The following is a 12,431-nucleotide window of genomic DNA, read 5'->3' on the forward strand; positions in this document are numbered from 1 at the left end:
ACTTGGTTTTAAAATCGTTCTTACCTTAAGGACCAAAATTGTACCGAGGTAGCGGTAGAAGCGGAGGCAAAGGTGAATCGTGGACAGTTTCTTCTTCTTCTTCTTCTTCCCTTCTCCCTTTTTCTTCTTCCCTTCTCCTTCACAGGAGTAGAGACACTCTCTTTCTCTTATTTTTTCTTTCCTTTTTATTTTATAATTTTTTTTGTTATGAATAATTTAGTTCAAATTAAAATTTTAATATTTAAATAAAAAGGACGATTTTAAAGTTTAAACCTTAGAGACGATTTTGTATGCAAAAAAATTTTCGACATATATCTTAAAAACCAAAATCTTACTTAACCCCTACAACTAATTGCAAGTGTTAGAGCATAATTTATTCTACAACAAAATTATTAGATTTTTTTTTTAGCTTATTTTAACTTTTCCCTAAATCTTTTTCATTATGAAACATTTCCAATTTTATATTTGTTTGAAAGCATTAAATGTGTTATAATAGTATTGATATGCTACATGACCAAGTTATTTTTGTAATTAATTTTAGTGTTTGTTTAGGTGTTGTTAGAAAAAATTCTTTTTTTATTGAAAAATATTTTTTATTTTTTAGTATATTTAGTAAAATTAGAGTGATAAAAGTAAAAAATATTAAAAAAAATTTTAAAAGCTACAATTTACATTTTTTTAATTTTTTTAAAAAAAATATTTTTAACATAATAAATAAATAAATAAATATTTTTATGTTATTGTTCAAATATGGTTATTAAATAAAAAGATATTTTTATATGAAATATTCAAATATAAAATTATTTTTATTTTCTTAAAATATCTTATAAAAAAAGACTATTTAAAAAAATCATAAAAACTTATCTAAACAAGTCCTTAACTAAGTTGGTTCAATAACTAAAGGATTGATACCAAAAATTTTAGTTGAAAAAGAAAAAAATGAGGAAATAGGAGAGGCATAGAAAGAAGAAGAGAGATTTAATTAATTGGATTTAGTTATAAAAATAACTTGTTTATTTAATATTTTAATTCAATTTCTCCATAAAAAAATCTGTAATTTATCTAATTATATCTATTTTTATAATTATATTAGTTATATATTAAAAATTAGTCACATTTATAAAATATATATTAAAATATAAAATATACATTAAAAATAATTATATATAATTAATTTAGTGACTAATTTTTAGTTTGTACGCATTTTTGTTCCAATTGTATTGATTTTCTGGGATAACATTGATGTTCATCTATTTTTGTTATACAAAAAATTATACAATCTTATTATTCAAGCTTGTGCTATATTGGTTTATGTAATTGTGTCACGTTTGCAATTTTGCATAAATGACAATTTTACAATTTTGTAAAATAAAAATAATAAATATTTTATATAGAAATGATACAAAAATAATTAAATTTAATATCTATTATTACTCAATTGAATTTAAAAAAATGGTTAAATATAATTAATATCTATATTAAAACTATAATAATAATAATAATAATTTGAGAAAATTAAACTCTCCTCTCCTGTGAGATGCTAAAATGACACTCTCCTCTTCTCTATTTAAAAAATATACATTCTCCTTCTTTATAATTTTTAAAAAATCTCCTCTTTAATCCATTTTAAATTTTTTGTGTTAACTAATGTTAACTTTATCTATTTTTCAAAAAATAAATTATTTTTTACAAAAATATTCTTTAAAAAAATTTTATTTTTTTATCATTAAACTTTACTTACCAAAATATCATTTAATAAATTATTTTTTATTAATTAAATTTTATTTTTATCAAAATAATTTTAAAAAAATTTAATAATTAAATTATTTTTTTCTAAAATATCTTTCAATAATTTTTTAATTATTAAATTATGATTTTATCAAAATTTTTGTGAATAATTTTTTTATATTTTATTATTAATTTTTCGATATTAATGTATATTATTTTAACATTAAATAAAAAATATTACTATTATTAATATGTATAACAATTAATATATATTGATATTGAAAAATAATCTTATTAAGAGTTTTTTTAATATTAAAATAATATATATTGATATCGAAAAATTAATAGTAAAATATAAATAAATTATTAACAAAAATTTTGGTAAAATCATAGTTTAATAATTAAAAAAATTATTGAAGGAAATCTTTAAAAAATAATTTAATTATTAAATTTTTAAAAAATATTTTGATAAAAATACAATTTAATCAATTAAAAAATAATTTATTAAACTGTATTTTGGTAAGCAAAATTTAATGACAAAAAATAAAATATTTACTAAAGGATATTTTCATAAAAAATATTTTTTTTTTAAAAAAATAGATAAAATTAACATTAGTTAAAACAAAAAATTTAAAATGGATTAAAAAGGAGATTTTTTAAAAGTTATAAGGGAGGAGAATGTACTTATAAATAGAGGGGATGTGAGTATCATTTTAGCATCTCGCAGGAGAGGTGAGTGGAATTTTCTCTAATAATTTTTAGTTACAAGTTGATTTGGGTGAGTTTCGTAAAAAATAGATTAAGTGAAAAATAATGGTTAAGGTGAGAGATTCGGGGTAAGTATACTTGTGAGGAAAATATTTCTATTAATGACAAATAAGCAATACAAGAACTAATAATGAGGAATAAAGGTGGAGAACAAGTGTTGAGACCTCCACTAATGTCACAAGAGGATGAACGAACTTTGTTTAAAGTGGACAAGGGTTGGTTAATGGTTGTTGAGTGTTTTGGTGGAACAGGCAAATGCCAGTTTTTACTCGTGAGAGTGATGAATGGAAATGATGAACAATGAGAGAAAATTTGGGGAGAGAAAAAGATGGATTTTTTAACTTCTCAGCTTCAGAAGTAAAAAAAAAGGTAAAGATGTGTTTTAAAGAGGTGACTTGATGTCCTTTTTATAGTGTAAAATCATTTGGAAAAGAAAATCTATTGTCCAATGGTTTTTAGTCTGATATTTGATTTACTCCTTTTATCCCAAATATCTTTAGGTATTCTTGTCACTTCAAGTCTTGTCAACTGAAAAGGTAAGAAGTTGATTCCCACAAGTTAAACTAAAGCTCGTGACACGTGACATTAGTGAAGGGACATCTAGTTTGATTTTCTTTTAACTAGATGACACATTTACACTCCAAATCCAACCAATCCACTTCTACCAATATAGTTCCACTAAAGAGAAATTCAACTCCTCGAGGTGCTCTTTTGGATTCCATCCTTTTACCCAATACCTTTAGAAGGAATTTGACTCTTTTTTTGACCATGTTCTTAGGTCATTATAAAAATTATTTATGTACAAAAAATATTTATATTTTTAGTACACAATCATAAGCCTCATCCAATCTTTGAGGGTACAAAATATTCCCTCAATGCTCAAGCTGCATTGAACTTTTTTTGTACTCAATAGAATTATAATAATTTTAATTTGTTTTTAAACAAAATATCAAAATAATATATATTTTTTAAAACATATCATAATTCTAAAGAATCAAATTTTCCTTCTTTTATTTATTTTTTTGTTATAATAATATATGTATTTGTAAATATTATAATATTCAAATATAAATATGTCTGTATAATTTGAATATGATTATGCACTCATAAAAAATAAATAAAATAATGTTATTGTACAAATATTTTAAATATTAATAGAAAATAAATAAATAAATAAGATTAGTAAATACATATATTCATAACTTATTTGTATGTACGCATGTATTTATTTTTTAAAAGTAGTGTATACATGTGTACATAATAATAATAATAATATTATTATTATTATTATTATTATTATTATTATTATATTAAATGAAAAAAGAGGGATGATTTGATTTAATATAATAATTATATATATATATATATATATATATATATATATATATAAGAAAATAAGAAGGGGAGAAACTTTTACCTTTTTAATTGGACGCATTTTAAATTTGAGTACCTGAAAAATTGGAAAAATTGGAGAGACACATAAGGAGAGAGAACACCTGGAAGGATAGGAGAGAGCGTGTTCCTCATCATCTCTACTAGGGCATTTTTTACACAGCAGTATTTTCAGTATCATCACTATTATTACCACTACCATCCAAACTTTCTGGTTTCTTCAACAATTGGGAGTTTTTCTTAGGGTAAAAGACACTCCCACATTCAACTTCGCTTTGTCTTTTTACTCTGTTTTCTTATTTGGTAAGACTCTTTTTCTTTTTTTTTTGCTTTTGTCTTCAGCGTTGCTCCTTTTTTTGTCATCTAATGTGTACTCCTATTTTCTTGTATGAGATTCTGACACTTGAATATTTGCTATTATATATTTGATATTTTTTGTATTATTCTAATCTTTTGTTACTCTAATCTGATTTACTCTTGTTACTCTGAATCCTTATTATTATCATGTTATTTGCCTTTGTTATCATGTAATCCCTCTCAACCCCATGTATATTGGATTGCTAATTTTGGAATTAGATATAGGAATTATTTGATAAAGATCTTTCACCTTACAACTTGGATGTTATATCCTCATTTGCATATATTTCAAATGAAATCACAAATAATAAAAAAAAGAAATTGAATAAAAAATTATGAACAATGTTCATTTGTAACTATAAAATAGATATTTAAAAGTAAGAACTTTTCTTGTATAGTAGTCATAACTCATAAGTAATTTGTTTATAAATTTTTTCAATTAGAGCAATTTACTAGTATTCAATATTCGTATTCTTTCAATGCTATAAACGTATAATATCTTGCAATATTTTCATATACTTTACCAAATAAAATATGATATTGTGATGATATGACAAGTTACTGGCCTTATCAAGTAAAGAATATGATGAATAATTTTCATACCTTTGCTTTTTGTTTCATTTGAGAACTCCTTGGTTGTTTTCTTGACACGCGATGTTTCTTTGCCTTTTTCAGAATTTCTTGAGTGTTCTACAATATTCTCCTTTATATTTTGAGTTGGTGTTCTTGGAAATCTTATGGTTGGGATTGTGATGATATTGGTACTCTTTCGATTTTGTTCTTGGTGTTGAGTATTTTTGTCGTTAGTATTCATGTGATCTTGATATTCACTCTATTTTGTTGTTATTGTTCTCCTTCTTTCCTCTTCTTTTTCTTTTAGGAATTGTTTCTTTTTTTCGTCATGCCTCGTGTGAAACTTGCTGAGATAGTGGATAGTGACCCAGAGGACTCTAGTAATAGTTCGGGCACTGACTCTTCTGTGGATGATATTGATGATGTTCCTCAAGAATATGCAATCGGATTTTCTGAATCTATCCCCAACCTTGGGTTAAACCATCAGATAAGAGGGCTACTTTTGTGGATCATCCTCTGATTAAGAAACCTTTTTTGGACCCTCCTTTCTTTTCTGTTTCAAAAGGAACTCCCGAAGTACAATCCCTGCTTGGTTGTTCCTCTTGATAGGGATGGTGGAGTTACAATGGAGTATGTGAATTACCTTATGCGTATGAAGAAGCATATCTCCGTTCCAGATGTCAGATCATTTATTCTAGTTTTGATCAAGGATCCATATTTCATGACTGGCAACCTTTCTCCTTCGACCATTGCAAGTAATATCTGCTCTTTGTTGATTCTTGTTTTTTGTTTCTTCACTTCTTTTTCGTCTCTTTCTTTTTTTTTTTTGGGATTTGTGTGTTTGACTGTTGTATCTTCTGTGCTAGTGTTTTGTAGACTTGGGCGTCAGGTGTTACAAACATCCACCTTCTTCAAAGAGAAAATTTGATGATTCAGTTATTACTGTTGAAGTGGTCAAGCGCAGTAAAGTGGAGAGTTCAAATGTTAAGGTTGCAAAGAGGTCTCTTAAAAAATCACCTGGGCCTTCCATTGATGCTACGCCTTCACCAATTTTCACTAGCTCAGAAATTTCTCCTTCTTCGATAGCAAAAGCTAAAGGTTCTTCTGTCGCTGCTTGCTTTGTTAAGTCATCACAGTCTCATGGTAAGGATGTGGTTAGCTTATCTGAAAATGCTGTGAAGCGTAGGTCTCATCGTCTTTTGGATAAAATGAAAACAATTCCAAATGCACCTTCTGATCCGGTAAATGTAGGCGATGAGAGCTCTCAAGAAAGGGTCAGTAGGGACTCTCCTAATTCATTTGTTATCGGCGACATCCCTGATGAGGGTACTACCCAAGATGTTATTCGAGATGACCCACAAGCAATAGCATGTGCTAAGAACAATGTTGACATTGAGCCGGATGTTACCTGCCAAGGGGATCCTACTAGAAGTGATGTTGCTCCGATCCGAGCGGCATTTCCTGGTGCAGGTACAACTGTTTTACTCTTCTTCTTCTTCTTCTTCTTCTTCTTCTTCTTCTTCTTCTTCTTCTTCTTCTTCTTCTTCTTGCGTGTTCCATTGTATTTCTTTTTATTTGTCAGGCGTGCTAGCATTTTATAAGTTCTTGATAGAAAAAATGTGTTTCCTTACTTGTTTGTTTTTCTTTTCAGTTTCTGTCCGTGATGAGTTTGAGCATTTCGATGGCGATGCGAAGAACTTGTTATCAGAGATTGCATCCCGAACTCCTTCCTTCTTGCTTCCAAATAACCTAAATTGCCTTTTCAAGAAGTTTGGGTATCAAGCTTTACTGGACGCCTGGGATTTCTTTACTTCGCACTCCCTTGCAGACTTGTGGGGTACTCATCGAAATATGGTAGAAAATTATCTAAATAACTTTAAGTTATTTAAATTTAGTGGTCGTTGGCTTGAGAATCTTTCTGCTAAACTGGAGCCTCCACCTGGGGTCTCTGATCTTGCTAGAGAAAAATTATTGTCTAAAGAGTATCACGTTCTCTCTTCTGATGTTTCTGCTCTTCAAGAAAATGTTAACAAGCTTAGATTTGAATTGAACACCATGAAGGCTAGGTTAGCCAGCGTCAGCCTGGAGCGAGGGCAATTGGCCAAGCATAAGGAGGCTGCTTCTTCTGTGATTTCTTACAGTGATATTTTGTGGCTGTGATAGTTTTTCAGCACTTTATTTTGTAAAATATGTAACGCTTTGACAAAGTATTTTTTTGTCCTGCTGTTTCTATGACTTTCATTGTACACCTTTTTTGGGTGTTATGTTTCTCCTTTTTTTATAATATGCATAATTCTCCAGGGATTTTACCTTCTTGTGTGATCATTATATTTTGGATACACATTTTTTTTGTTTGCATGGAGAGTGTATGCTTCTAAGAAGAGCAGGATTATCTACTGCTATTTTTTTTGTCTTTTTTTTTAGGCCAAAAAAAGAAGGTACCTAAAACTTTCTTACCCTATTTATGCTCTCTTTTTTAGGAGCTTGGAGGATGTGGCACTTCGCTTTATAGAAATATTTTGTACTGCAAATTTCTTAAGATGCATCATTCACAACTTTTGAGTGTATGATTGCTAATGCAGTTTTTTCATGCATTGCAGGATGCTTGCAGACTAATATAACATAAACATTGGCTCTTGATAAAGAAGCCTTTTGGAATTGAAATTCTAACTACTAAAATTGAAATTAGGCATAGTGCTTCTTGACATACTTGAAATTGATGGGGGCAGTGATTGTTCCATGATCTGGGTCCAGCAGGATACAGTGTCCATTGGGGTGTACTTCGGAAACAATGTAAGGACCCTCCCATTTGGAAGCCCATTTTGGCAAAGACATCTTTCTCATTACTGCATCTACTGATTTTAGTACCAGATCACACTCTAGGAACACCCTGAGCCGAACATGCTTGTCATAAGCTAATGCTAGTCTTCGGTGGTATTCTTCTATCTTGCTTCCCACAACTTCTCTTTTTCCTTCCAACTCTTGCAACTCAGCTTCACGATCCCTTGCTTCATCTAACAACATCCTGGCAGTAGGTATTTCAATCTCTGCTGGCAGTACAGCTTCAACCATATAAACCAACGAGAAGGGTGTTACTCCGGTTGTTCCATGCCTGGTTGTTCTGTAAGCCCAAAGAGCAAGTGGTAGGTATTCACTCCAATCTTTATGGGCATCGGTCACCATCTTTATGAATATTTTCAAAAGGCTCTTATTAGTAGCCTCTGCCTGGCCATTGCCTTGCAGGTAGTAGGGGAAGACTTGTGATGTTTGATTTGGTACTGTTCAAGAACACCCCACACTCTTTGATTAACAAAGTGGGTTCCATTGTCGGACACTAGAACGCTTGGCAGTCCGAACCTACATATTATATTTTCTTTGATAAATCTCACTACTGCTTCAGCATTTGCTTCCCTGACAGCCACAGCCTCTACCTACTTGGTGAAACTTTTTGTTGCAACTAGAATCCATTTCTTTTCTATTGATGGGGTTGATCGGTCCCACAAAATCTACCGCCCATGTATGGAATGGGTATGGTGTTTTGAGGCTGTTCTTCTGCACGCTTGACGCATGTATCAAGTTTGCATACTTTTGGCATTGCGGACACCTCCTGACCCAGTTGATTGCATCTTCCTTCATTTTTGGCCAGTAATAGCCAATCCTGATTAGTTCATACCACAAGGCTCTTCCTCCTTGGTGTCTTTCACATACTCCTTGATGGACTTCTTCTAAGACTCCGTCTTTTTCTTCATCTCGAACACATTTCAGCATCTCCCTGGTAAAACTTTTCTTGAACAATTCACCTTTCTGCAAGAAGTAGCGTTCTAATCTCTTCTTCAATCTCTCAGCTTCTATTTTTTCTAAAGGTAAAACTCCAGCATCGAGGTACTCTATGATAGGTAGTTGTCAATTGTGAACATTACATATCTGCGTACTTTTTTGTTTCTTGACAAGCCTTGCAGGAAGCTTATAATTCATTACAATGAGACTTTATTTTCGGTCAATAAATGCCCCACCTCTAGAGCCTTCGGTACAAACCGGGGCCCTCTTCTCCGCAAGTGGCTCCATGCAGTTGTTCTGCTTTTTCTTTCCCTTCCTCTTCTCCTACACATTTTATGAGGAGTCCATCATTGCTTTTTTTGAACATTTTTCCATTGAGGAGGGTAAATCCTCTTGTTTCTTTGGTGATGTTGAGCGTTCTGAGCTGTTCATGTATAGGCGTTCGCCAATCATTAGTTTTTCCTTTCACGGACATCCTTTCTTCTTTAGCAGAACTTTCAGCTACCCGGTGTTCTAAAGCATGTTGTCCATTTTGAATAGTGATTCTACATCCCAATGTTGCTAAATCATCCGCATACTTATTTTCTGTTCGGGGTACATGCTCAAATGAGATCTTATCAAATACCTTCATCATGCGCCACACTTGTTCTCTGTATAAGGCTAGACTTCTTTCCTTCGTGTCGTACCCTCCTTGGATCTGTTGTATTATTAGGTTCGAGTCTCCTTTGACATGGAGTTTCTTGATACCAACTTCTTGAGCCATATTTAGACCGAACATTAGCGGTTCATACTCTGCCTCATTGTTGGTGCAAGAGAAATCCAATCAAAACATGAAGGGCAGATTTCTTCCATGGGAGTCTGTAAGGACAACTCCTGCCCCTCCTTGAGGATTCGAGGGTGTTCCATCAAACATGAGGGTCCATGTTTCCTCTTCATTGCAAGCATGAACAGTCTCTATTGTTCCTGGAATCTGATCCGGCAAATCTTCAATCGTTGATTTCAGGACATATTGACAAAAGGTCAGCCAAAACTTGGCTCTTAATGGTGGTAGGTGTTACCAATTTTACATCATATTCGCTTATTAGGAGTGCCCAACGACTCATTCTTCTAGTCAACATTGGCTTTTCGATTAAAAATCTGAGACCTTCATTTTTTGATACGACTTCTACTTGGTGTGCTTGAAAGTAGTGTCGGTATCTTTGTGAGATGTACACCAGAGCGAGACAATATTTCTCTGGTGAGGAGTATCTTTGTTCTGGCCCTTTCATGGCTCTACTAACATAAGCAATGGATTTCTCTTTACCTTCACCTTCTTGTGCAATTAACCCACTAACTACTTCCTCTCCTACCGCTAAGTATACCTTCAATGGTGCACTAGGTTGAGGGGAAGTCATGGTGTGAGTGGATGTGAGAACGTCCTTGATCTTGTTCATTACAGCTTGGTTGCATTGTTCCCACTTGAAGGTGTTCTTCTCTTTCAACAAAGGTCTTAGGGGTCCTAAGAACTCCCCTAATGCTGGTATGAACCTTCGAATGTACCCCAGCTTGCCTATGAACTTCTGAAGTTCCTTGATGTCTTTCGGGGGTTCTATATCTTGGACAGCTTTAATCTTATCCTCGTCAACTAAAATGCCTCCTTTGTGGACTCTGAATCCCAAGAACCTTCCAGATGACACCCCGAAGGCACATTTCATGGGGTTCATCTTGAGTCTATACTTTCTGCATCTAGTGAACACAGCTCTGAGGTGTTCTGTGTGTTGTTTCTCGGATGTTGACTTGACAACCAAATCGTCTACATAGTCTTCCACAAAGTCATGCATTATGTCGTGGAATATAGCAGTCATGGCTCTTTGGTAGGTTGCTCCAGCATTCTTTAGGCCAAAAGGCATGACAGTATAGTAAAAATTACCTACGGGTGTTTGAAATGCTGTCTTTTCTTCATCTCCCAGAGCCATTCTAATTTGATTGTACCCGCTAAATCCATCCATGAAGGAGAACCTTTCAAATCCGGCTGTAGCATCTACCATTCTATTAACATCTGGCAGAGGAAAATCATCCTTAGGACAAGCTTTGTTTAGATCTCTAAAATCCATGCAGCACCGGATCTGCCCATCTTCTTTTTCACTGGTACTATGTTGGCTAACCAAGAGGGGTGTTGTATTAGTTTGATGAATTTGGCTGCGAGTAACTTTTCGATTTCTTTCTTTACTTGAGCTTCTATTTCGTTGGAGAATTTTCTAGGAGCTTGCTTGACAGGAGTTGCTCCTTTCCTCACAGCTAAATTGTGGGTTGCCAGGTTTGGATTTAACCCCGGCATTTCATCATAGTTCCAAGCGAACACATCTCTGAACTCTGTTAAAAGCACTGTCAAATCCCTTTTCTCCTTCTCCCCTAGAGCTTTGCACACGAACAAAGGCCTCGGGTGTTCTTCAGTCCCTAAATTAATCTCTCCCAATTCCTCCTCCTTCTGCTTCGCTTCATCTTGGAGTTAGAGAGGGGCATTTTCTATGTTGCTTTGAAGATGTTCTTTCCCTTGTACACTTAGGATGTCAGGGCCAGGGGAGTTTTGGTAATTTTCCTCCGCTGGACCCCCGAGTTCTTATAGGATACACCACCTATATCCTCCACCTGGAAGAATTTCCTTACGAAGCCCTAGGTCTTCGATTGCTGTTGCTTGTTTTTTGGTGTTTTTTTTTGTGCTTCCTCCATCAGGGTGTTCTTTCGTACTGTTTTTTGGCTGGGTTTTCCGATGGCGTATTCCCGCACAGGCCTTATTTTGTTGACCCCTGGTAACGCAAGCTCTTCATGAAAATTCGCATCCACTAAATGTGCTTCTCCCGCATCAAAGGGTGTTACAGTGGCTGAGATGCTAATATCCTTCCCTCTTCAGCTAAACTTTATGCATTGATGCCAACTTGAAGGAACGCACCGATGTAAATGAATCCATGGACGCCCCAGTTGGATGTGGTAGCTAGAGCTTCCATCCACCACATAAAACTTATTATTGGTCTTTATGGGGCTAACTTCCAAGACAGCATTAACACACCCTTTAGATTTTACACCCACTCCATTAAAAGCATTGAGCCCTACTTGAGTAGGTCTTATCTGATCAGCAGAACCTCCCATTTCTAGAAATATATGGGTGGGTATGATATTTACCCCCGATCCAGCATCCACAAAGGCCCTTCTGACCTTCATGCCTTCTACCTTTGCTTCCACGTACAATGGTTTATTATGGTAGAACTCCCCATTGAATGAGTCAGGGTCCCGAAATACCAGGGCATTTGCATGGGCCTTTGCTAATCTTGTGAGTGGAGCGTTGAAACCCCCAAAACTTTTTTCATGCTTCTGAACGACTCCTATTAGAGTTCTAGCCACTTCTTTCTGAATGTGGGGTTCCAAGCCAAGTTGGTTGAACATGATTCTACAACCTCGAGACTTCAAAAGACCTCTTGTCAATGTGCCTTCATCCAAGGACTCCTCCATGGTGACCATCTCTTCTGCTTCATCTATGATCTCTGTTAGCATTACCTCTCCTTCAACGCCTATCATTCCAACATCATGTTGAAGAAAAGGAGTGCTTTTTACACCTTCTTGGTTTTGTTCTCCATTTAGGAGTATCTTCCCTTCCTTCACTTGCCTATGAAACATCGTCCTCACCACATAATAATCAGCCAACCCATGACTCTTATTTAGGTGTACCATGCAATATTTTGTATCTCTCAAGTCTTCAAGTGTTGGTGGCTCTCTATCTATTATGGGGTTTAATGTTCCATCCTCAAACTATCTATTTACGACAACCATGGCCTGAGCTATGGAGAGAGGTAGCGGGGGTG

At 33.7% G+C, this 12,431-nt stretch overlaps 1 protein-coding gene across 1 annotated transcript; it reads right to left on the minus strand.

The window, feature by feature from the left end:
- Positions 1-7,503: 7,503 nt before the first annotated feature.
- On the minus strand, positions 7,504-9,358 carry LOC140180210 (uncharacterized). Its single transcript, XM_072220654.1, has 2 exons — positions 8,854-9,358; positions 7,504-8,096 (listed from the first exon to the last, which is right to left on the minus strand). The coding sequence occupies exons 1-2, from the start codon at positions 9,356-9,358 to the stop codon at positions 7,504-7,506; spliced, it is 1,098 nt and encodes a 365-aa protein (XP_072076755.1).
- Between the last annotated feature and the right edge of the window lie 3,073 nt (positions 9,359-12,431).

The sequence above is a fragment of the Arachis hypogaea genome, chromosome 16, assembly GCF_003086295.3.
Source record: "Arachis hypogaea cultivar Tifrunner chromosome 16, arahy.Tifrunner.gnm2.J5K5, whole genome shotgun sequence".
Taxonomy (NCBI): domain Eukaryota; kingdom Viridiplantae; phylum Streptophyta; class Magnoliopsida; order Fabales; family Fabaceae; genus Arachis; species Arachis hypogaea.

What these genes read in the sequence shown, in the direction of transcription:
- LOC140180210 (XM_072220654.1), bottom strand. Translation starts at nt 9,358, where the DNA reads ATGGCTCAAGAAGTTGGTATCAAGAAACTCCATGTCAAAGGAGACTCG. An exon ending in TTGCGGAGAAGAGGGCCCCG is followed by an intron (nt 8,097 to 8,853) that starts GTTTGTACCGAA and finishes GTTCTTGAACAG; the next exon opens with TACCAAATCAAACATCACAA.